This window comes from Neltuma alba, unplaced genomic scaffold, assembly GCF_004799145.2.
Source record: "Neltuma alba isolate B1F8T4 unplaced genomic scaffold, ASM479914v2 tig00012074_pilon, whole genome shotgun sequence".
NCBI classification, from domain to species: domain Eukaryota; kingdom Viridiplantae; phylum Streptophyta; class Magnoliopsida; order Fabales; family Fabaceae; genus Neltuma; species Neltuma alba.
In genome coordinates, this window is record NW_021636635.1 from 99790 (window position 1) to 125991 (window position 26202).

Genomic DNA, 26202 nt, shown 5'->3' on the forward strand with positions numbered 1-26202 from the left:
TTGTCAGATTTGGCCTTCGTACGTAATTTTCCCCGTCCTTTTCCTTGTTTCCGTCCAAACCAGGCTCCTACTCTCTCTCTAGCCCCCTCATCTTACCGTCACGGCGCGTCCCTGTCTTTCCCCGTCTCTGACGCAAACTAGTACCTATAATAATTGCACTCGCGCTCGTTTATTTGCCGGCTGTTCCAGGCGAGAGTGTCCGGTGATCATTCGTAAAATCAATGGCCGCATTATCCACGCGTTAATTGGCGGCGTCTGAATTTTATCTTTTTGGTGTGCTTTCCCGAATTGGAAGATTTTATCCGATTTCGTGACGTTTTGATTTGGATAAGCGGTTTGGATTTTCTGCTAGTAGGTTGTTTGTTTGTCGCTCCCAAGCCTGCGCGCCTTAATGCTTCTGAGAATTTTGTTCTGAGGTGCTTCCTTAACCAACGTACAGAACTTTAGTTCCGCGGAAATTCTGCAGTCATTAGCGGTTGAAGGCTGTCGTGACTATGTAGATTTGGTCTCCTGCCATTTTTTATATGGTCGGATCTTGGAGATACCGACTGTTATGAGTTGGAGACGGCAAAAAAGGAAAGAAGTATTTCCAGATTTAAGCCACATTTAGGGTTTTTTTGCCATTTCATTTCATCTCGCCTTTTCTTTTCGAGCTCTGCATTGATCGAATTGGGAGAGCAATCGAATCCTCCAGATTTAAGCCACATAGGTTGAGTTTGGCTGGTTGTTAGTGCGCTGAGTGGAGGATTGTGAAAGCATTGGTCCGAGTGAAGCAGGGTTGAGGGGAGTGAGAAGAAGTTCGTAGTGCATAGAGATCAGCATTGGGAAGGCTGATGGGCTTGAAGACATTTGGCGAGGGTAGGGTTGAGAAGCTGAGAAATTCTATGACGGTATCCTCAAGGTCGAGAATGAAACTGTGGCTAATACGTGCCACAACGTCCGTTTTGCTATGGACATGCATTGTCCAGTTAACTGCTTTGGGTGACATGTGGGGGCCTAGAGTTTTGAAAGGGTGGCCGTCCTGTTTCACTCAGGAGTCGGCGATCAGGGTATTGGATACCGAGTTGCCTGCTGCGCGTCCCAGAGTTCTTCCACCCAAGAGTGAGTTTTCTCTGTCTATCATCATTTTTCCGCTGGACTTGATCGTGACTGTGGACACGCTTGTTTACTGAAATCAATTTCGATTGTATTAATTCTTGTTTTGTATCCCAGTAGTCGTTCAGCCGATTTCTTTTAGTTTTCAAAATTTTGTTTCCAGTTGGGATGAAAGCAACAATTTCTATTGGTATTTTAATCTCTAACCCCCTGTTATGCCCTTATATCAATCGACCCGCATTAATTTTCTTCTGGAACTTCACACGGTTACTTTTGAACGATATTGAATCTTCAGTCATTGATTTCTTCGTGTTACCGTTCTCTGCTTTATCTGAGTTCCTTCTTGATAACCTACTTATCCTCAGGAGTTTATAAGAACAACGGTTACCTAATGGTCTCATGCAATGGAGGATTGAACCAAATGAGAGCAGCGGTGAGTAGTTGATGCATGTGTTTGGCATATGCCTTTTTTTCCTTCCGTTCTTGCTGGTGCAACTAGGCTATGATATGGCTTCCCACTCTCTCCATATGCGTTTCTGAGTGTCTGATATGCATGATGTACAGATATGTGACATGGTAACCATTGCAAGATATTTAAATGTCACACTTATAGTCCCTGAACTGGATAAGACCTCCTTCTGGGCGGATCCCAGGTGTGTCCTTGATTCTATCTTGGTTTATGCTCTATCAAAAGCAGTATCAGTTTGCATTGACGGACATCTTTCTTTTCACATAAAATTGACCTAGGATCTCATCTCTAAATGACTGTTCACTGCGTTTTATGTTGCAGTGAGTTCCAAGACATATTTGATTTGGATCATTTTATTACATCCTTGAGAGATGAGGTACGAATATTGAAAGAGTTGCCGCCTAGACTCAAGCGGAAAGTGGAACGTGGGATGATTTATAGTATGCCACCAATTAGTTGGTCTGACATATCTTACTATAAGAAACAGGTCAGTATCAATTAGGTTTAGGCCACTAGGTTCAAGAGATGATGACATTGAAGCATGCCTCATGTTAACTCCTCTCTTACCTCACTTTGCGGCCTTTAAATTGACGTGCTCAAGTTCTCCTTTACTAATTGTAAATGATGGAACCGGAATATTGTTTTGTGCAGATTCTACCGTTAATTCAAAAGTATAAAGTTGTCCATCTTAATCGAACTGATGCTCGATTGGCCAATAATGGCCAACCTTTGGAGATTCAGAAGCTGCGTTGCCGGGTTAATTTCCATTCTTTGAGATTTACTTCTCAGATAGAGGAATTGGGCAGAAAGGTGATCAGGCTTCTAAGGCAAAAGGGTCCGTTTCTGGTACTTCACCTGAGATATGAGATGGATATGCTGGCATTTTCTGGCTGCAATCAAGGTTGCAACAGTGAGGAGGCGGAAGAGTTGACAAGAATGAGGTGATAAGATTTCTGCATGCTTTGCCTGTTCTGTTTTCAAAATTTTGTAATCACAGTGGAGGATTGACAGCAGTTTCTCATTAATCTATTGTGCGCTCGTAGATATGCCTATCCGTGGTGGAAAGAAAAAATCATTAATTCTGATTTGAAAAGGAAGGATGGTTTGTGCCCTTTAACTCCTGAGGAGACCGCCCTTACACTTAGGGCTCTTGACATTGATCAAAACATTCAAATCTACATTGCAGCTGGGGAGATATATGGTGGTGAAAGGAGGATGGCAAGCCTTGCGAGGGAATATCCAAAATTGGTAACTACTTAAGCGTTCACCCAAGCCTTATTGTTGAGTTTGGGATTCTTGTTCATGCCTTTACTTTCTTACTGTTTGTCCCCGGGTCAAAACAGGTCAGGAAGGAGACACTGCTAGAACCATCTGACCTCCAGTTCTTCCAAAATCATTCATCTCAGATGGCAGCATTGGATTATCTTGTCTCCTTAGAGAGTGATATCTTTGTCCCCACGTATGATGGTAATATGGCCAAAGTGGTTGAAGGTCATCGCAGGTACATTTTGCTAATGATTTGGTTTCAGTAAAGACATGTTAATTACTTGAATACTGTTCTTTCTCCTTTCCCTCTGAATGAACAATTTTTTAATTGTTTGATGTTTCTCCTCATAATAGCAAACACTTGTTATTAAACTATATCTTCTTTGGAGATTTTCTGTGTATTCACCTCAATCTAGAGACTCTAATTCTATTTATCGAAACAAGGTTTGTATCCATTGTTAATAAGCGAAGGGGTTAAAACTCCATGGGCAATTTTTCTAGTATTTTCATCTGTCTGATAGCCGTCTTTGTTATATTCATCATCATTGCTATTACTATTGTTATCATCATCACTATTATTAGGATGATCATTAATGCTTCGAGGTAAAGTAAAATAACTTATCCTTCAATACCTCCGCAGATATCTTGGATTTAAGAAATCAATCCTATTGAACAGAAAGCTTCTAGTTGATTTGATAGATCGGTTCAACAATGGAATTCTGAACTGGGATGAATTCTCATCAGCTGTGAAGGAAGCTCATGCCAATCGCATGGGTAGCCCAACTAAAAGGTTAGTCATCCCCGACAGGCCCAAAGAAGAGGATTATTTCTATTCAAATCCAGAGGAGTGTTTAGGAACATCAGATGAACGTTTGAGTAGTACGTGAGTAATATGTTTGGAAGACGGTGGAATTTCTTGTTCGCTCTGGTGCCACTTGGTTTTGTCCTCGATGTTAAGAATGTTTTCTGCACAGTTTTGGCGAAGACAGCTTTTTGTATCAAAGAGGCAGTCAATGGTGACTGTCAAGGGGGATAGACTTGGTGAGAAGCTCCTGACTACTGAGGTGGAGCAAAGCAGCTGGGCAATACCTTGTTATAATATAGATGCAAATAATTCATCACATTCATGTATAGAAGCTACCCTGCCATTACAGGGAAAGGGCTGATCATACTGCTTTGTACGCGGAAGAAATACATGCAGATTTGGACTTCTGGAACTGCGGTTTGTGGTTGAAAGCTGGATTCCTTGGTTCCTTTTTTCTTTCCCATATCCTCATATATAAATTTTGTTTCGGGTTTCTGCGCCTTCTTCTTCTTCTTTTTTTTTAACCACCATGGTCTTTGCATTTTCAGGCTTATACTCAGTATAAGATTTGTGTTTGGGTAGATTAAGCTTCCAGTTACTCGTTTTTGGTCTATTATTGAGGGAATAACAGACTGGATTATCAATCATTGATCACGCATTGTATGTAGGTAATGACGTTGTATTGACTTGTTCGATTTTTTGTCCAATCTTAATTGGCAGCCGCTGTCTTATTCGTATTGCCCACATTTTCTTTTAAATCAGTAAAACAAACTAAAGAATAAATAGGTTTTTCTTTGAAGTCTTTGTTGTGCTTATGGGTGTTTTAGGCCAGCCCATCCTGCTCCCGATCTTATTGACAGGATGGCTTCGAAAGGGGACAGACTGGGATTGAGACGGGGCAAAAAAAAGATTGGGATTGGAGGTGAATATTCGGTTTTTCAGTTCAGTTATTAGTGATAACCGAATTAACCGAATAAAGTAAATTTTAAACACTGAACCGAAACCGATTAACCGAACTAACTGAAACCGAATTAACCGAAAATTTCGGTTCGGTCAACCGATTAACTGAAATATATAAATATGGAAAATGATTTTAAATTAAAAATAATAATAAAACATAATTACAACTATTAATTAATAAATATTTCATCATTTAATGTGATTTATTATAATAATATTTATTATAACCATATTTATTGAATATAAATATATTTAAAAAGTTCACATATACCTATATATATTTATTATAATAATATTTATTAAATATAAAAATATGATATATTTATTTCGGTTATTCGGTTATAATTGAAAATTTTTTTTTCTACTAACCGAACCGAACAAATTGTTTAAAAAATAAAAACCGAATATATAACCAAAAACCGAAATAACCGAAACGAAAAACAGAAATTAAATTCAGTTCGGTTCGGTTCGGTTATGGTTACGGTTCGGTTTTACTCACCCCTAATTGGAATGGGATGTGAGTCTTTTTACCTTTTTTTTTTAATCATATTTTTTAATACATATTATCATTATTAAATATTAAAAACAAATAAAATAATAATATCCCCAAGCCCTAATTTTCCTAACTGGTTCATATCTCCCACTAATTAAGCTTGCGGTCATCCACCCTCCGCCCCTCCGCTTTCTCTGTTCTCCCATTCTTTTCAAAGTTCGATTCTCTAGTCTCACTCCCAAGCTCCCACCGGCAGCCCCTATGAAAGTTGCTGTCCCTTTTCTCCATTCCATTGAAGTCCCCTTTCTCTGTTCTCCCATTCTCTTCGAACTTCACGGTTCAGATCTCACTCTCCGTCCCCTTTCTCCGTCCTGATTGGAAGTATGAAACTTCACGGCTTCCCTCCGACCTCCAGTCTGTCGTCGACGTCGGATCTGTGTTCAGTCTATTGAATGTTGTGATTGCTGTCCCATCTCGCCTCAGCTCCTCTCTAGACCCTTCTGATACCTGTGACTTTTTGTTGCTTTTCTCCATCCATTCTTGTTGAGTTCGAATCGGCAAGACTTGCAGTCTGATTCTTCATTCTCATCAAATTTTATTTTAATTACATTTTACCTTATTATATAAAATTTCTGGTTAATATTGTTGATTGAGGATCTGAACTGGTATGAACATATGGATGCTTTTGTTTGTCTTAGGCTAATTTTATCCCCTGTTACAATCAATGAAGCTAATTGCTATTGTTTAATTCTTATTTGTAGAAGAATCAGCAGCTTCAAATTTGTTAAATGAAGAGGAACCACCAAATAACCATTGAATCTTGTATTGTGTGATCGATGGATTTGGTTGTGTTGTTTTCTGGTTTATAATATTTTGAATGCGAATGCTTATACGTTTTGGACAAGTTTATAATTACTGTGTGGTTATTTGGTCATAGATTATTTCTTATGTTTTTTAAAATTTGGGAGTATCGTATGGATTTGGGACAAGTTTATAATTCTGGCTCTTAATAATTTGTGTTTTTAAGGCTTATATGTTTTTTAAGATTTGGGACCAATTTATAATCAGATTTCATTATAGGCCCAGCAACTCCAAAAATGGAAAAAAAAAATCATACCGAGATGTTCTAGTCCTGTCTTATCCAGGTTAGAATTGGGACGAGACGGGACATGGGACAGTTTTTCTATCCTGTGAAATGGTTCATCAGTCTGAAACCAGGACAGGTCTGTTTTAGTCCAGATTTGTCCCATAAACAACCCTAGTTGTGCTACAGATAGATGACGAAGACAATCCTCGTGCCACCAACCCCTCTGTCTCTTGAGATATTCCATCATGTCCCTTGATTAATGATTGGGTGAATCTGCTTGGCACAGTAAGAGTTGGTTTAGTTATTAAGAAGTTAATAACTCACAAGATTGTGAGTCCGAATTACACTCTGTGATGTGTAAATACCTTTATAAGCAATCTTTAAGTTTGAAGGTATGCTTTGCTCTGGTGTGTTTTTAGATCCAATTCATTTAAACTGTTTTTTTTTTTTTATATGGATTGAAACTTGATGTATTAAAACTAAACTTCACACCAGTTTGGCAGAGAGAGATTATATTAGTGTTTTTTTTTTTTTTATGCTGAAGGAAATGTCATTTCAGTCCAGAAAGTTATTTTGTGAAATTGCGACTTCCTCTCGGTGATGAGAACAGAGATTTAAATTTTTTGCATTTAGTTAATAAATTTACAGGACATATTTCAGAAAAAGTCAGAAAATAAGAAATAGTCGAAGAAAGAAAGAAAGAAATTATAATGTATATATTAAATATATATTCTATGTCAATACGTAATACTCCTTCCCGTCTCATTTATAAGGGAAAAAACCGGCTTACGCTTCTTTAAAAAGCTAGTTATTAGGTTTAAAGTTGAAATTTTTTCCTCACATGTTCTTAGTAATAATTATAGTAATTTATTGTAATACTCTCTCAGCTTTGATATGTACTATTCAGCTCCAAAAAAAAAAAAAGAAGGCGTGATTAACTTTTTTTGAATTTTTGCTTCATTGATTACGGGTGTGTTTGGAAAAGTGATTCTGGAGAATAGATTCTGTGGAAAATAAATTTTGTGGAGAATAGATTCTAAGAAAAAGTGATTCTGAGAAGTAAGAGTGTTTGGATAGTTATTACTAGAAGCACTTTTTACATGTGGAAATTACCAAAAAGGGTATAAGTTAATATGATAATTATATAAGGGATAGATTTTATGATTTATTTTGATTTGAAGAAATAAAATTGTTAATGAAAATTTTTTTACTAACATAATTAATAATATATAAAATAATATAATTAATACATAATTAATATGTGTACATAGATTTATAAAACATAATATTAAATATGTTTATAGAAAAATGATTTTTTTATAACAAAAAAATATTAATTTTCTTTAAAGATTGTAAACGTAACAACAACTATCAAAAATATTAATATATATTATTGTGGGGTGTTGTGTGGACCGACTGGGAAGAAGGCGTGAACGAGGAGAGGAATTATTGAACACAGAGCAAGTATTGAACACCTGAATAATTGGAGGCTTTGGTCATTTGTGGAGGGGCCCACCGTTCGTTTCAGCAATTGGACCCGAGAAGCAGATGAGAGATGCTGCCGTCCAAACCATGGTTTCATCGCTTGAAACCATGGTTTTACTTGAACCAAGGTTTGTTTAATTTGTCTGGCTGTTTGGATGGTATTTTGTGCAAACTATGGTTTGGGCTTCCAAACCAAGGTTTGCAATGCCATCCAAACGGTGCCTAAACATGTTGCATCAGTCCATAACGCACTCCCTTTTACTTTGCTTTTTCTTAACTCATTTTCTCTCGCGCTCTCTTTCCTTATTTATAAAGATATGTTTGAGAAAAGCACATTTTTAACCTTTAGATAAGCGTTGATATAATTTTTATCTCTCAAGTTTCAAATCATAGCTTTTAGTTTTTTAATGAGTAAAATAGTTTAACTTTTTATTGGATTATAAATACTAATGTTTTAAATGAAAAAAAAACTTGAGGAGTTAAAACCTATGATTTGAAACTTAAAGAACCAAAACCAAAATAAAGACAAACTTAGAGGACTAAAATTTATATTAACCTTTTAGATAATTCATTGAAACGGTCATTAAACGTTTAAACTTGGAAATATGATGAGACTTTGTACCCCTAACAAAAAGTGCCCTATCCTCCTTACGGTTAGTCATGCACTACATAATTTCCGATATTACGTTCAATATAGTATGAGCTGTGATTCATGATCAATCAAATAAGTATGTTTTGGTTGAAGAAGCAGCTTCTTCTTCTTCATCCTAAACTTATATATTCTTTTATTAGAAGTAATTTTGTTTGAAATACTATCAGACACTAAATATGAGCATATTTCATAGCGACGATTTAAATCTTAATTTGCTATATTATGGGAGGTCAACTCCTTCCATTAGATTCAACTTTTGTTGTTTTTTTTAAATTGGGTATACTAGCTTCGTTGGTTGAAGAAGGAGCTTCTGGATGTGCGTTGATAAAAGAAAAGGTCTTCATTCAGTGCTTATCACATGGTGCTCATCAATGTAATGTAGTATAAACCATCTAAAATCTAATATAGATGGTTCGTATTTAAAGTTTTTAATACACAATTTTTTCAATAATAAATTTATTTTTTAAAGATATGTTAGTTATGATATTATATTTATTTTAAATTCTATATCTATTAAAACAAAAAGTTGTTGATTAAAATATATAAAAAGTTTAAATTCAATCTAAACCATCTAAAATCAATTTGAACAGTCCAAATTGCGATGAGCATGGAATGTGCTCTCTAAAAAGAAGCCCAATTTTATAGTGTTTTGACTCCAATTGTGAGGGAATGAAATGAGCCAAGCAATCTCAGAATGGCTCAAACCCCTAACAGTTTATAAAACAACTCCCACTGGTCGAATCACCCAAGTTGCCCACCACGTAAGCGGTAAATCCCATGTTTCCTTTCCATAATGGCATAATCTGCTCCGCCTTGAACAGATACAAGTAGAAAAATAATAACTAAAAATAAATAAATAATTTCATTTAAGTCATTTGTATCATGTCTTTGTCAAATCAGTAAGAAATATTTTCGTTTTGTATTTTTGAGAAAAAAAAAGCGAAAAGTTGATAATTTGATCCTTCCCTTAGTGTTGATGAAAGGGTGGGTTGGGTATTCTCATTCAAAACACGGTTGATTGCTTCAAAAGAATCACACTAAACATTGCTTTTGGGAATAATTTTACTTGCAGCAAAAAATGAGTGCTTCAAGAATATCCCAGAGTAGTGATAAATGCAAAATCTCAGCTTGTGCAAAGTTCTTTCTATATTAAATTTTGATTTTGATTTATAGGTCGTTGATAAATCCTGATTTTAATATATTAATTGATATCCTTTTAGGGATATTTATCAATTAAAGTGGAATAAATTGCATTGATTATGGATATTTTGAATCAAATATTGATTGCATGAAATTAGAGGTTTAATAGGAAATCTTACCATATTTTTTTATCTCTTTTTAAATAATTGATTTTAGATTTTGTGATAGTATCTCAATTTATCTTTTGCAGGTCTTAAAAAATAAGAAAATAAAGATAATAGGAAAGTTGAAAAGAAGGAGAAAGAAAAATAAAAAAAGAAAATTGGAGACACAAAAAACTTGGGTATCAAGGCATCAGATTATTATGTTTATTTATTCATGGAAAAAAAAAAAGCACCAAGAAATTTCAAAAAGGCCGCCCAATCATACTTGCTCCTTCATATTTGATTCGGATATATATTCCCTCCTTCAAGCAATATCACGCCGCTGCCTCCCTCAATTCCTTTCCTATATATACCGGCCTCTCCTTAACAATTGGACACCACATTCATACGTAGGGCTGGTAAAACGAGCCAATCTGCGGGTTGCGGGTTATATGAGTCGGGTTCAAAAAGCCTGTTTTCTGGTGAACTAGTATTCTGCCAACCCTAACCTACCAACCCGCCAGATTTTTTTTTAAACTTTTTTTCTTATAAATAATTAAAAATTAAAAAAAATCAGAAATGATTTAAATTATTCCAAGCATTCAAATAAAATTACAACACATTAAAACACAATATATGATTATCCAAAGTCCAAACCCCAAACATGATAAAAACACAAGTTCAAACATAAATTTTTCCAATAAAATCAACATGCAACAATGAATAACTATCTTGATTTGATTATCTCTAATGGTGATGACATTTGAAGTTGGCTCAATATTGATTTTGACAGTAGTAGCTAGTAGGACTTCAGCTTTCTTGCCTTTCCAAAATTCCAATCTACCTCCTCCAGATATTTTAATATATATAAAAAAAATCGCCGGCCAACCCACGACAGGCTCGGGGTTGTGGTGGTGCGGGCTCATATTTTTCAGGTGGTGGCGGGTTGACCAAAGGCCAACCCTAACCTGTCATTTTTGGCAGGGTGACAAGTTCGACCTGCGGGTCCAACCTATATTCCCGACTCTATTCATACGCCACTTTCATACCCTCCTCGTAGTCACATACACACTGCCACCAAGACCATTCAATTCCACTCACAAGACCACACTCACACAGTCTTCATATCCTTCATGGCCATATACACACTGTAACCACACCATCTGATATTCAACACCCTTCAACATCTTCTTCAATCTTCACGAGTAGCGGCGCGTCGTCCATCACTTTCATAACCATCATCATCACCTTCGCCATATTCACACCGCCTACCATCAAACCGCAACACCCCTCAATTCCCTTCCAACCTCCACAGCCTCATGGATTCTTACCCCTTCAAATATGTTGTGGATGCTGTTAGAGTCATAAAAGGCTAATTCTATTGTGCTTCTTAGAGATGGAGGAGTAGTTTGAGCTTAGAGCTTCATTTAGGGGAGTATTTAGTTTTCTAATTAATTTTCTATTGGACTTCATTAGATTTTTCCTCTATTAGGAATATTTTCATTTGATTTGGAGACTGAGATTATGCGTTATAATTTCTGTTAATTGGATTTTTACAGTTTAGTTCGAGTTGTATTACTTGAGATTTGAATTTATATATATATTTCCTTTGCATTTATTAAAATTATTTTATTTGGCATGTTGTTGGATTTTATGATTGAGATGTATTGCAATTGAGTGTCTCCATGAGCATTCTTCGAGGGAGAAAAAAGTTTTATTAACTCAATTTAAATTGCACATCAAGTGATTTTTAAAGGTGGCTTACTAGTTTGATTACTATCTAGCGTTTAGGGTAGTCAAGTGTTAAGTTTACTTAACTCAAACCGTATTTGGTGTTGTTTTTCTTAACTTGGTGTACTATTTTACTCCCATATCTTTATTAAGCAAAGATAATTACATTCCGTTTTCAAGAAGCATTCGCATCATTGATTTTCTAAAACCCAATTTTGAATTTTTCATTCTCTCTTTATTAAAAATACCAAAAACAAAGTAGTTTAGATTTATTTCTTATTTTCATAATTAGTTTTATATTCCTTTTCCAAAACCCTTCCTATTAATTTTTGTCACTTAGTTAACTTAGGAATTAACAAAAAAACTCCTTAAGAAACTCAACCCGAGTTGTGTTTTATTGTATAATTTGGTTTTATTTATGATTTAACCCAAGACGACTAAAAAAGTCCAAATCAGTTGTGAACTTACTCGGCTAAGATCTGAAACTCGGACAGAAAATAAACACGACGCCTTGAAGTAGTAAATAAAAGACATGCTTTCTGAAATTCAAGCAGGAACATCTATACATGCAAGAGTATCGGAAATCATGTGCTAGTATAATAGACAAGTTGTATGTATATACTTCTCTTATCCTAGATATAAGACCTATTTTTTTGTGTAATTTATATTACAAAATGAGTTTTATATTTAAGATCAGAAGAATATGATGTAAGTTGGCGAATAAACATCTGCAGAAATCAAGATCTTACGTTCTTGTTTTGTCTCTCTGGTCAAACATATGGTTGGTTTGTCTCTGGCAAGTATCGAAGACCATTAATCGTTATTAACCCATGCCCTCGCAGCCAGGTCACAATTATACATGCGTATACTACTCCTTCCTATGCTTTTTATAAAAGCGTTTCTTGCCTGGTTCTTAATATTAATATTAAGTGCTTTAGAAATTATTGTTTGAACTATGTATTAATATGTTTTTGCTCAACCCATGCTCTTTTTTTTTGTTGGTAATTAACGAGAGTAAAAGACTTTTTATTAAATGAGTATAATTTCTTTGAGAAAACGCACTTAAGTTTAAGATATCTTTAACAGAGTCAACTAATTTTCTCTTAATATATGGTCAATTCACTAACAGATCCTCCAAGTGGCGATCAGAGTATATGCGTCGAGGCTCAGATATGGATGGCCAATTTGAGCAGCGAGCTCGTTTCGTATTTGCACTCACCAAATTAGAAAGTCAGTAGTACAGTGCTCCTCTAGAGGTCCGCAACAATAATGGACATTTAGTTTTCCTAAAAAAGCGGAAAACAACATATCTCAGCCATAAAACTGAAGGTTGTTGTCATATTACTTATCCTTAATATAAGAGCTAGTTTGACTTTTAATTTCGTCATAAATATAAGACCTTAATCCATTTTGTCTCTCATATTTCTTTTTTGGGAAAACCATATTGAAGGTACCTATACTTTCTCTCAATTTTTAATTTGGTACCTATGTGTTTTTTTCCCTTTAATTAAACATTTAATTTTATCTTTTTAGCAACATTAGCTCTTATAACTTTGTTCTATTGATATTTTTAGTCTCTACATAAGGATTAATGATGTTAATAGAGGAAAAATAAAGATTTAGTTAAGAACAAAAAAAAACATAGGTACCAAATTGAAAATTGAAAAAAAGTATAAGTACCTCCAATATGGTTTTCCCTTCTTTTTTTTTAAGATAGTTCTTATAGTAGTTGCACATGTTAAATGTTTCATTAAATAATGGTTTTTAGCTAATACCACTTTATTAGAAAGAATATTTTAGAAAAGACAATACCTATTTATTACAAATAATTAACTTAATAATTTTCTTAATTTACTCAAATTAGTGAACTACCAGAAGTAATAGTTATTAATTAGAACTCGACGCGCGTGTGGAAGAACAGAAAAGGATAGACCCAGGATCCCAAAATGGAATGGAAGTAGTACCATTTCAACAAGATAGCGTCCATCAGGATTCAGGAGCTATAGGTGCTGCAGGGAACTACCGTATACGATTGAGTTAGCAACTGGATTAATTAATGTTGCCCTAGAGAACTGCCCATCACTGGTGTGGTATCCAGACACAGAAGGACGAGTTTCCAGATATTCCGCCGCGTTGCCACAAAATACCCTGTAATCGTGGCATGCACACATCCCTCATTTCAGGGCCACCAAACCTTGAAATATGTGTGTGTGTGTGTGTGTCTAGTACCATACACACACCTCATCCTGTATGATTCTAGCTCATCATTGAGACGTGTTTTTATTCTCATCTTACCGCCCCGGGCTCATGATCATTAAACACACATACATCACTTCACAACTGAATTTTGCTAATGCAACAAAATTTTGACATGTACTTATAGTAATGCAAGGCGGTATAATTCCCACAATAAATATACTCTATATTTTACAAATCTCATCGTTCCTCTAAAATGTTACAAAATTGGTGCAGGGAGCTAGAAAGAATAAATATATATGTATATAGAAACTAGCTAGAAAAGGCGAGCAATGAAAGCCTTGAAAAGATAGCTATAGCTAGCTAAATACACAGAATCAAATGAAAGTTTGCTTGATCAGTTATTCCTAGGCGGGTGAGGTCTTGGAACATTATAGTCAGCATTCCAAGAAACAAAACCAGACATGTTGTGGCGCATAGAACAACGACTTCTTCGTTTACTGAATTTACGCTCCACGCATCCTGGTCGTCTATTAGGCTCACAAGTTTCGATGCAATGCACTTCTCCGGAAGTTGTGGTTGAAGAACCTTCTGCAATCCAATGCTGAGATCTTCTGCTCTCCACCTTCCTTCCAAACCTTGTCCTCTTCTCCATCTCAACAGCTACTACCGCTTGGTGATGCATCTGCTGTCCAAAACACCCCACTAAGTCACTTCAGTTTATTTTTTTCCCCTTTCGTTCTACACTGAGTGTATCCAGTCTCATAATTCCCAGTGCTGGTGTTGAAGAGATAATTTTTTTACTACGCTAACAGCTGGTAACATCCATTAAATAACTCGGTAGAGGAAGAGACTTTGATTTAATCAACTAATAAGGTGCAAAATAGGTAGTAATAACCAAATCAACCAATGTATACAAGATAAAAGAATAACTTAATCAGCCAACGTTAGGCTAGAGTCATGGATGATCAGCCCAGTTATGAAACATGACATGTTAACAAATAGTTACCAATAGTTCGAAAGAACTTGCCGCAATATTTAAAGTTTTTCCAACCTACAAAAATTAGGTATAGTGATATGAATTACCTCCTCCGCCTTAACTGAGCGCCTTTCTGAGTGAAGCCTGACAGCAGTACCAACGATAGTACTCTTCTTTATTGAAGCTAAACAAGGAGAACAGCATAAAGGTATAAGACTGGTATTATTAGTGTGCACATAATTAATGAGAAAACTAAGTCTGCAGCAAGAGAAATTAAAAGGGAAAAAGGCTAAACCTTGTAGGGAATGTCCGATGGAGAATCTTAGAAGAAGGCAACTCAAGATGAGAAGGATGTTAGTAGTTGAGTTTGGAGACACCATTATTGCCTCACTAGTAATCAAAGAGTATGTCTGCGATACATATATCAGCAACACAGAGAAATCCTGCAAAAGGAGAAGAGAGGACCCTTTATCTATAAGGGTTCAAGTCTCAGGTCAAAGCTGGCCCTATTTCTCACTCCATGGATTAATATTAAACAATGTGCTGGAAGCCTGGGGAGAATAAAAGGAGACAAAGCAATGTTGAAAAGGTGCCTAAGACGAAGAGCTGAAAAACGCATGGGGTTCCAAGAAATAGAGAAAAAGGTGTGCGGTCGCGTGGAATGGAAGATGCAAAGTGTTCAGCGCCTGTCTGCCTCCATGCATGCAACGAGAAGAATTTGTTTCAACTGAAACAAAACCCTAGGTCCTTTATTTTACTCCAACCTCCACAATCCATAACTTTCTATGCGCCATACACATTTTTCCATCCTTGCTTCCAACTAACCTTTGCCCGCCCCTGAGGTTAAATTATTGACTAAATATCGTTCCGTTAGTTTGACTAATTAGTTAGTAAGTACCTGAAAGCAGAATTATTAGTAAGAGTTAAAATAATACTATCTCGGGTTCTTAATATAAGATCTCGTTTGACTTTTCTTTAAATCTTAAATATAAGACCCCAGTCTATTTTGTTTATTATATTTATCCATTTTCTTCTAATAATAACAATTCTAAAATAAACTTGATTAGTAAGGATATTTTAAAAAAAATAATACCTATTTATTTAAAATAACTAACTTAACTTATTTTGTTAATATATTTAAATTGGTTGATTAGTTTTTATATTTAGAAGATGAGACCGTGATAATAAAAAGAGAGCAAGAGGGTGGTTTAAATTTGAATCTCGGGGTTAATGGTGGTCTCGCTTTGACCAACCCAACTTTAGAGTGACAGGGCACCTGGGGATGAGGGCTTTCATATGACCATGATGATCCGTATCTAATTATAAATTAAACAAGCGACAGACCCAGTGGGCTATACCTAATCTATATACTACCTCCGATCCTAATTATAAGACCCAGTTGATTTATTTGAGGAGATTAAGGAAGTAAGTTAAGTTAGTTATTTGTAATAAATAAGTATTGTCATTCTTAAAATATCCTTGCTAATTAAGTATATTGGCTAGAACTATCATTATTAGAAGGAGTATCTTGGAAAAAAAATGCATAAATAAGAGAGACAAAATAGATTAGGGTCTTATAATTAGGACCAAACAAAAAGTCAAACGGGGTCTTATAATAAGGACCGGAGGTAGTAATATCTTTTGTTTTTTTGGGCCAATATATAATATCTTGAAGCATGTTACCGTCCGCCATCTCCATTTCATAATGCTAATTGGATGGTAGATGTTCTGGCCAGGAAAACTCGTATAATCAGTATGCAATAATTAATGAGGGCGTTCCATCATAGCAAAACTTCAGCGGGGAAAGGCTCACGCGGGAAGGAAGAGTTATTTCAACTCTCATATACCATTTCATACCTAAAAAAAAAAAAGATTTTTTAGATCTAATTTGTTCTCCAATTAAACATGATAATACATCATGAAAAAAAAGGATACATAGTCAAGTATGATTAAGCAAACTTAACATAATGGTTATAAAAACTTGATATAGGTATTTTTTTAAAAAAAAAACACACATTTACATGTAAAAGTAATTAAATTGGCAATTACGTCCTAATAAAATCTTAATGCACTGAATATATGTTAGATATAGTATAATGATTTTAGACCACATTAATAATATAAAAAATGCATAAAAACTGAGTTCCGTAAAATATTTTAATATTTATTTGCTAAAAAATATAATAAATATCACATAATCAAAAAATTGCTAAGATAAGTATCAAACCAGAGATGAGGAGATCTCATCTAATCATCGCATAACATGCGATGAAATTAAAATTTTATTTTTTTGGCCAATGAAATTAGAATTTTACTATTACCGTGACTAAATTGTGCACAAGGAATTTTTTGCCCTTACATTTAATTTAATTAATTATTTTAAATTGCCCATTTGTTTTGCTGTTCAAAATAGTATTTTTCAACACTTCTGGTTTTTGGCCAAAAAAAAGACACTTCTGGTTAAAAAAAAAAGAAAAAGAAAAAGAAAACTCGATGTGCCCTTGGTGAAATCGCGCTTCTTGCCAGGCCATTGTATTATGGCAGCATAGATGTTAGGAAATGTTGGGGCAAACACAAAGGGCAAAAAAGCCCTTAGATGTCAGGATATGATTCAATCGGTTTGATTCCCTTTGATCTGACTCAAATGCCCTTCTCTCCCGCCAGCCCCCAAAACCCAAAATTCCCCATCTCGCGCCAAAACCCCAAACGTTTGAATTGAAGCGCAGATCCGACCTCATCCTCTAAAACCCTAAGCTTTACATTCTGATTCACAAAATTCATATCTGTCTCAAGTCTCAACCAAAATCTGACGAACAACATTTCTGATACCGCCATGAAAATCCGATCGGTGAAGCTGAGGGAAGCCCACCAGGCTGCTAGCAGCGGCCGCCCTTCTTTCTGCTCCGTCTTGTGGGACCAACAGGCTCAACATCTCGTCACCGCATGCTCTTCCGACGTCTCCATTTCAATCCACGACCCTCTGCTTCTTTCATCCCCCCCGAAGATTCTCACTCACCACCGCGATGGCGTTGCCGCTTTGGCCCTTAGCCCCAACTCTACATGTCTTGCATCCGGATCCGTCGATCACTCCGTGAAGCTCTACAAGTTCCCGGGTATTTTTTTCCTCTCTAAATGCACTTACGTTACTTGTCAGATTATATTTGAAACTTAGGAATCCCTCATGTCCTGTTTGGGTTTGTACGAATGAAAACAATGGAGGTCCAGATCTGATTTTTTGTTTTTGTTGTTGTTTTGGAGTTTTGTACTTTGATTTGTAAGTTATCTTGCACGTTTTAATCACTAGGAGTCTCAATATTTGTACTTACCAATGAAAGTGATGTCTGCGAACATTGACCTTAAGTAATTGCATTGCTAGCTTTTTAATCATGTCAGCAAACTTTGTTGGAATTAGGCCTAAATTTTCCAGATGAGCATTGTTGACCTCTTGTCCAAGAATTTCGTATTAAAATTCTTCCAATTACCTAATATCTAATTCAATTCATCTTGTTCAGGCGGAGAGTTCCAGACTAATATTACCAGGTTTACACTTCCAATACGTTCACTTGCATTTAATAAATCAGGGAGTTTGTTAGCAGCAGCTGGTGATGATGAGGGCATTAAACTTATCAATACAGTTGATGGTTCTATAGCTCGGGTTCTCAAAGGTCATAAGGGGACTATCACGGGCTTAGCTTTTGACCCCAATGGTGAATACTTGGCATCTATAGATTCATTTGGAACTGTTATTTATTGGGAACTTCACTCAGGAAGAATAGTTCATAACCTCAAAGGCATTGCTCCTGACACAAAAGCAGACGCATCTTTTATGAATGTTCTTTGCTGGAGTCCTGATGGTGAGGCCTTGGCTGTTCCGGGGTTAAAAAATGATGTTGTAATGTATGATAGGGATACTGCTGAAAAGTTGTTTTCATTGAAGGGCGATCATACGCAACCTATATGTTTCTTGTCTTGGTCACCTAATGGCAAGTACATGGCTACTTCTAGCTTGGATAGGCAGGTCCTAATTTGGGATGTAAATAGAAAGCAGGATATTGATAGGCAAAAATTCAATGAAAGAATATGTTGCATGGCTTGGAAGCCAATAGGTAATGCATTGGCTATCATTGATGTCATAGGGAAGTTTGGTATCTGGGATTCTGTTATTCCCTCATCCATGAAATCCCCAACAGAGGATATTCCCATGCAGTCTAAGAATAGTAATGGGCTTCTTTTGTTTGATGAGGAGGATCCGGACCTTTGTGCAAGTGGAAGTATAAGTGATCTTGGTGATGATAGCGATGGGGAGTCTGAACTACCGAGCAGGAAAAGATTACGTGAACACCCTCTGAGTGAGGAAAACTTTAATGAGGATGACAATGACGACATGGCTTTACACCCAAAGGTTGAATCTCGTAAAAAACCAAGTCGCATTCATAAAGACAATTTAAACAGTGTGAATGTGGGACTTAAAAGCTCAATCATAACATGTAAACCAAATATGCAAGAAGCATTTCAACCAGGATCGACTCCTGCACAGCTTGGGAAAAGACGCTTTTTGTGCTACACTATGCTTGGAAGTATAACCACAATTGAACACGACGGATACTTCCACATAGAGGTAATGCATGTATTAGAGATAATTAAAACTCATTCTTTCATCGCAGTGTTGATTTAAGTTAAAATTGTAGCTTTTGCAGTTGACCTCTAACATATGCTAATAGGTTGACATGTCTACAGATTGATTTTCATGATACTGGCAGCAGTCCGCGAGTTCCATCAATGACCGACCATTTTGGATTCACAATGGCTGCCTTAAATGAGAATGGGAGCGTCTTTGCAAATCCTTGCAAAGGGGAGAACAACATGAGCACTCTCATGTATCGTCCATTTAGTAGTTGGGCAAGTAATAGTGAGGTAGAATCACATGGCTATATCTGATTACACTCATTACTTATCTTCGCCTTCATAAGGACATTGAACCTTTCATTACTATTGGATAAAACTCTGTTTGGTGTTTGCAACACAACATTTCATCGTAAGTTCACTTGTTTTAAAAATGTGATAGTGGTCTATGCGCTTTGAAGGAGAAGAAGTAAAAGTTGTTGCACTTGGTACTGCTTGGGTGGCGGCAGCAACTAGTTTTAACTATCTTCGTATATTTACGGATGGTGGTTTGCAGGTTTGTTACAAATCCAAAACCTTATTTCTTTCAGGACTTTTTTAAATTTTGCATTTGAACCATTGATCATGAGTAAACTTACTTTTGCAGCATGCTGTAAGTTTTGACTTCTTTATGATCAATTGATAACGTGTTTGGTGAGACAAGAGAATCTGTAAATGTTGATGGTAGTTTCCTTGCAATATTTGCACTTCTGAGTAAATTTCATTGCAGAGAAATATTATTTCGCTGGATGGGCCAGTGGTGACCGCCTCAGGTTTCAAGGATAAATTGGCAGTTGTTACTCATGCCTCCGGTTGTGTTTCCTCAGATAATCAGGTTGGTTTAGTGTATAGATTTGCTTCATGTAAGGTTACCCTACTGGGATTACATATTTAATCTGAATGATAAACACCCATCCATAAGATGGTATTTCTTTTTGCCAAAATAATATATTCTCATTTGACAAATTCAGGTGCTCGAGTTTAGAGTGTTTAACATACCGAATGAAACCCAGCTCCTTAAAGGCTGCTTGCCATTGACTCCTGGTTCATCTCTAACATGGTTTGGATTTAGTGAAGATGGCCAATTGAGTTCCTATGATTCCAAGGTATTCTAATCAATTGCGTCAATGTTCCATATAATGTCATTCCTGTCCGTTAAATTCTTCTGAAACATACAAGAAGCTAACACTTCAGTACATTATGTAGGGCGTGCTCAGAGTGTTTACAAGTCAGTATGGAGGTAGCTGGCTCCCACTTTTTAGGTTCGATATTATCAGTTTATGACTTAATTGTTTTCAATCCTCATGCGGAGTTTCGGGAGGATAACTTCTTTCATTAAAATTTCCATGCAGTGCAAATAAAGAGAAAGATGAAAACTATTGGGTAGTGGGGTTAAATGCAAGCAAGTTATTTTGTGTGATATGCAAGAAACCTGATACCTTCCCACAGGTAGGAAGCGTAGTATGAGGTATTCTGTTTGACTCCTTTGACTATGGGTTGACCAGATTTAATTTTCACTTCATCATCAGGTGATGCCTAAACCGGTTCTTACTCTGCTGAATCTTTCGTTTCCCCTTGCTTCCTCTGATCTGGGATCGGAAGCCCTTGAGAATGAGTTCATAATGAACAACATGCATCTCTTTGAGGTTTGTCCTTGTTAACCTTTGCAGATTTCAGCTTTTGCAGTCTAGTGGGCCTGCAGACCTCATGATTCAGATGAATTCAGTTGATTAAGACTTTTTCTTTTCTTTCTTTGTTTTTTTGGCTTAAAATTATTTTCTTACAGGCTGTTTTTCCCCCAATTTGTTACTTTGTTGCTGTTCGATACTGAATTGATTTGTACCATGCAGATTCGGAAAAGAATGGATGAAATGGCTGTTGCCGGTTTGGATGCCAGTTCGCTTGATGACGAAGCTTTCAATCTCGAAGCAGCGCAAGATAGATGCATACTTCGGCTTATAGCATCCTGCTGTAATGGTAAATCCGTGTTATGGTTTGCTCGGTAGAGATTAATATCTCTTGACATGCCTCTACCTCTCTCCACTCTTCATAACTTTGATCAGGGACGAATCCAGGATTGAATGCGTTTTTTTTTTTTTGGTTTGGAGGAGGGGTGTGCAAGAATTGAGGGAAATTGTGTGGGAGCTACAAATGCTTGGATTTTTATTGCATGTGAAAAATAACCTATTTTAAGAAAATTATTACCCCCTCCCCCAAAGGTTTATCCATGACCTTGATTCTAATGCTCCACGTTTGTGTATATAACAGGAGATAAGCTCGTGAGAGCCACTGAACTTGTGAAGCTCTTATCATTGGAGAAATCAATGAAAGGTGCAATTAAACTTGTGACTGCTCTAAAACTTCCTAACTTGGCCGAGAGGTTCACCAGCATATTAGAGGTATGTCTTCGGCATTCTGATAGGGCATGATGTTCAGAGATATCACAGCCAATATCATGGTCACCCTGTGTTTTACTGTTGTGCATGGAACAGCAAAGGCTTCTCCGTGAAATGAAAAAGCCCGCAGATACCAACCACCGCCAAGATGGCCGGACGGCACCCTTGCCAGTTGACGTTTCAAATAGCAGAAGCAAGGTCCTAACTCAGACTGAAGCATCAGCCACAGTCATTATGTCGTCATCACCAAAATTATCTGCTCCTTTGTTGACCAAGAAAGCCAAATCGCCAGGGGAAGATAAAACTGCGGTGGCAAATGAAACAAAGGGGAAGAATACAGTGAATGAGATAAATGATAGGGAAGGGAAATTTGGGGAACTGCGTCAGGGCCCAGCTCTCCATTCTCAAGATATCTCTGTAAAGTCGTCAAATAAGCAGGAAGTGAAGAAGTTAGAGGGTAGTATGGCACAACCAAGTCGCCCCTCCAACCCGTTTTTGAAGTCGTCTATCAAGTAGACTCGTATCCTAATACCGATGCGCATTGCTAAAAAGAAAAGATTGAAAGGTTAGATCGTTTAGCAGATTTCGAATTATGAAAATCCTCCGGCATCTGTAAAGTCTTGTAATTATTATCATTTTTTTGAATATAACGCATCATATATTTCTGTTGGTCATCGCTGAGATGCATCTCCACACCAGTTATGTTATTCCAACAGCTGACACAGAAATCACGTATTCTACTGTAAACCTACTAAACTCATGCAGTGATAGTGAAGGATCTACTACGAAAATACATATTAAGAACAAAATGCTATTAATAAACAGATAAGCGGTCTCCCTCTGGTGCTTATTTTCCTCGCCCATCAAATTAATTCTTAATAATCGAAGGAACTTTGATCTTTTGCATTCTATGGTCCTTGGTCCATTTTTAGGATGGTGAAGAGTATTCACCTGCTAGTGCTCTTTCTTGTTTTGGTTGAAGGTAACTTCCAAGTTGGTAGAGAAGTACAAATGAGAAAGTTCATGTTCTCAATTAACAAAGATGCATGAACCCGTTGGTCTTGGCTACTTTGCTCACTTTTTTGTTGTTTTAGGGGGGAAAAAAGTACGATTGAATCATTAGAAGTGCATGCCATGGGTTCAGTAATCTGATCTAATAAACTTGGCTCACTTGAAAGCGAAGATTAAGTGTGGCGGACATAAGCGGCAAGTTCACCTTCCTCAATACTCTCTGTTTTTATCCGCTTAGTCTATTGGAAAAAGCATGCATCATCAACATTTTCATCTGCTTCAATATACATGCTCTATTATTTCCCCTCACTCTTAGATCAAGCCCATAAAAGTTTATGTTCTCTGCGTAGATATTTTTTAACGGAAAGTTCTTTATCAAATTATACATATATGCATGTATGATGACCCAAATTTTATACAATGGAGTCAATAAAATAAAACTATACAAGCATATTTTATGGTGATTTTACACAAGACACAAACAGACACTCTATTTACTATTGCTTTTATTACTTTCTATAAGCTACACTTTGTCTAAATATTTAATGTATTTTTTTTATTTTTATCCTTGATTAATTACTAACTCTTCCTCTCTCATATTTTTCTGCTTATTTTTCCTTCCACCCACCTTTTCCATAAATAAGGTTTTTTGAAAAATAAATTACGTTATATATATATTGTCTTTAACTCATTTTTACCAATTTTTTTAATTAATGCGATTGAATTAATTATCTCTTATAAAAAAAAAAAGTAACTGAGAAAGTATTGAGTAATATTTATTTATTTTTTCAAATATTAGTATTTGTGATTTTTGCCTTCCAAACCTTCCAAACCTCGAACCTGAAACCCGAACGCAGGTAGAACGGGTGCTTCCTACTTATCAAAAAAAAAAAAAAAAAGAACGGGTGCTTCCTGCCATTTCGGATGCGATTAGCCATTACGACGTCCAATTGGAAGGGCAAAAAATGCTGATCAACCACCGCGTATCACAAGTCAATACGACAAAACAAGAGGCCTATTTTCGTCATTCCACACTTTACCCAGTTATAGCCCCCACATTCTCCCATTCCTTCCCCGACGTACCTTAGAGGCTTTGGCGCCTTAAGAACGTTACTAATGGCAGATGTCACCTGCCTCCGTCGCCGCGAAGCAGACGACGATCCCCAGCTTCCTGAGCAGACTCTAACTCTTGATTCTATCCCCTACTGGTCCCACGCCGATTTCGATTTCGATTTCTATCCTTCCGATCCCGAATTCCCGCCGGCCAATTCCCCCCTCCGCCCTCATAACACCCCTCGTGGCGGCGGCTTGTCTCATCAATTTGAATCCACCATCTCTCTACGAGGTGATGATAACTTCTCGGACCCTGGTTCGATTCCCAGCACCGATCTATTGGACCGCGAAAACCAGGTGAATTTCGTTATGGATCTTTTTCAGCAGCGTGTTGAGCAATCGCAGGTCATGGGTCACAGCGATTTGGTCTCCGAAGTCCTGGATAATTCTAATTTCGGCATTATTGAGGGTCATTCCGACGCGGGTGTTGATGCTTTGGGTATGGATTTCGGATTGGGCTTAGGGTTTGGCGTGGAGAGGGATTCTTTGCACGGTGATGACAATAGCGGGTTCGTGGTCGAAAATTATGGTTCTGGTGGTGGTGGTGGTGGAGATGGTGACGATTTTCTCTTCGGGAGGAGGGTTTCTGGATCTGAGTCTGTGGGGACGCCGTCCACGGCAAGCAGAATTCGGCCTTTTGACAACTGTGTACGGCTCGTAGAGTTTGGGTCAGATTCTGATGAAGAGGATGATGGGACTTTGTGCGTGCGGGCTCATTCGGAAGATGAATACAATGTGCATGACGAGAACGACGATGTTGCCGGCTTCCCTCTTTGTTGGGATTCATTACAAGTGGAGCAATACGGGGAGAATACCGAAGATTTTGAGTGGGAAGAAGTTGATGGTCGGGTTGATGAGAGGGAAGTTTTGAGCATGCTCACCGGTGAGGATGATGCGTCGGTCTCAGTTTCAGTTTCCCCAATAAATGGGCTTGAAGAAGAAGCAGCTATGAGAGCGGGAGGCGTGGAAAATTTGGGTTGGGAAGTGTTGTTGAATGCCAATAATCTGGACACGAACCCTGATTTGGATCACGATGCAGAACCTTATTTTGGTGATCATGATGACTATATTTATACTGCAGAGTACGAAATGATGTTTGGCCAGTTCGCTGACAGTGAGAATCCCTTGGTTGGTCGGCCTCCAGCTTCCGTATCGGTTGTTCAGAATCTCCCGTCAGTGATTGTGAGCAAACAAGATATCGAGAAAGATGGGGCACTTTGTGCAGTTTGTAAGGACGAGTTCAATGTTGAAGAGCAAGCGAAGCAGTTGCCATGTTCACATTTCTACCATGGAGAATGCATTGTCCCATGGTTGGGAATTCGGAATACTTGTCCTGTTTGTCGATATGAGTTGCCTACTGATGATGCTGATTATGAGCATTGGAGGATGCAAAGTTCTGGCCGTAGCCTATGATGCTTACTGGTTCAGATATGATTTTGACCATTTCTGGGCTTTAGGTTGTTAAAGGTGTAGATTTTTTGGTTGAGGAGAACCCATCTCTAGTTAATTTTCAATACTTAAAGTTGTTGAGATTGAGTACAAGAATGTCTCTTTGAATTGTAACTTCAGGCTACAGGGTATAAATGAAATTATTTGCGCAAATTTGTCTATTTGTATTTTGTTGTGGTTTTTGAATGTTGCAATTGAGTTAGAGTGCTATCTTTGTTTCATGTGATTTTCATCAGATTTTTCATAATGCTGGGATTAAAGCTTTATGCTACTAACATCCCCAAAAAGTTGAACGGATTTCTTGAGTCATGCCAAACCAATAGAACCATTGAGCAACATCGACGTTCTAGTTTATTGATTGATCTGTGCTTCTGTTTTGGTACATTAAGTTGTGACTTGTAATTTCTTTTGTATTCAACAAGCGTCGCAAGATGCAGACGTTTTGATCGAAGGTCTATTGTCTTTTGGGGGGCTCTTTGCGCTTGAGTCAAGAACTTCTGAATGTGTTTTTTCCTCCATGACAAGCTTCTTCTTTTTTTCCCGGGGGTAAAGAAAATAAATAAATCAATATATATATATATATATATGCATATAATAATACTGCTCTATTACCAGTTGTTGTATCGGATGTCTGTTACTTCGATGCTTAGTTATGGCGATGCTCCAGTTAGAAAGGCGACTAACTTTTCTAAAGGAATCGTGATGGAGCATGCTCTTAAGTTCGACTCCTTGAAATGGAATATAAATGAAAACTGATGCTGCATAATTTGTGAATGTTACCTATAATGGTTATAGCGTATAAAATATTCTCAAGAGAAAGTAGTAAGCGACAGTTTTAAGCATATAATTTTTATCAGATCCATTTTTATTTTTACAAGTCGTCATAAATGTTATTTTGAGACGTAGGTAACTAGAGATTCACCACTTTCTTAGTGCCAGTGGGCGTGGATGTAGCCTAGAAAGCACCCATAGCTAAAGGATAGAATTTCCCCCCCATTTTCGCCATTGCATTCACCAAAGTTTTCCTTTTCAAAAAGTTGCGCTTGTTCTGCAATTTTAATGTAAGGAAC

At 36.9% G+C, this 26202-nt stretch overlaps 3 protein-coding genes across 3 annotated transcripts; all 3 read left to right on the forward strand.

The window, feature by feature from the left end:
* The first annotated feature begins 41 nt into the window (after positions 1–41).
* LOC114721927 (rhamnogalacturonan I rhamnosyltransferase 1) lies at positions 42–4354 on the forward strand. Its single transcript, XM_028907820.1, has 8 exons — positions 42–1101; positions 1461–1528; positions 1660–1748; positions 1886–2051; positions 2216–2505; positions 2608–2812; positions 2908–3065; positions 3471–4354. The coding sequence occupies exons 1-8, from the start codon at positions 834–836 to the stop codon at positions 3715–3717; spliced, it is 1491 nt and encodes a 496-aa protein (XP_028763653.1). The 5' UTR covers positions 42–833; the 3' UTR covers positions 3718–4354.
* A 12918-nt stretch (positions 4355–17272) lies between these two features.
* On the forward strand, positions 17273–22233 carry LOC114721910 (WD repeat and HMG-box DNA-binding protein 1). The gene is made up of 12 exons (XM_028907802.1): positions 17273–17614; positions 18014–19119; positions 19239–19415; positions 19567–19680; positions 19894–19998; positions 20135–20269; positions 20370–20425; positions 20516–20612; positions 20693–20809; positions 21014–21140; positions 21432–21562; positions 21656–22233. The coding sequence occupies exons 1-12, from the start codon at positions 17335–17337 to the stop codon at positions 22073–22075; spliced, it is 2865 nt and encodes a 954-aa protein (XP_028763635.1). The 5' UTR covers positions 17273–17334; the 3' UTR covers positions 22076–22233.
* A 1437-nt stretch (positions 22234–23670) lies between these two features.
* LOC114721889 (uncharacterized) lies at positions 23671–25298 on the forward strand. The gene has a single exon (XM_028907781.1). It carries the CDS (start codon positions 23687–23689, stop codon positions 25094–25096), a length of 1410 nt encoding a protein of 469 aa, XP_028763614.1. The 5' UTR covers positions 23671–23686; the 3' UTR covers positions 25097–25298.
* Positions 25299–26202: the final 904 nt, after the last annotated feature.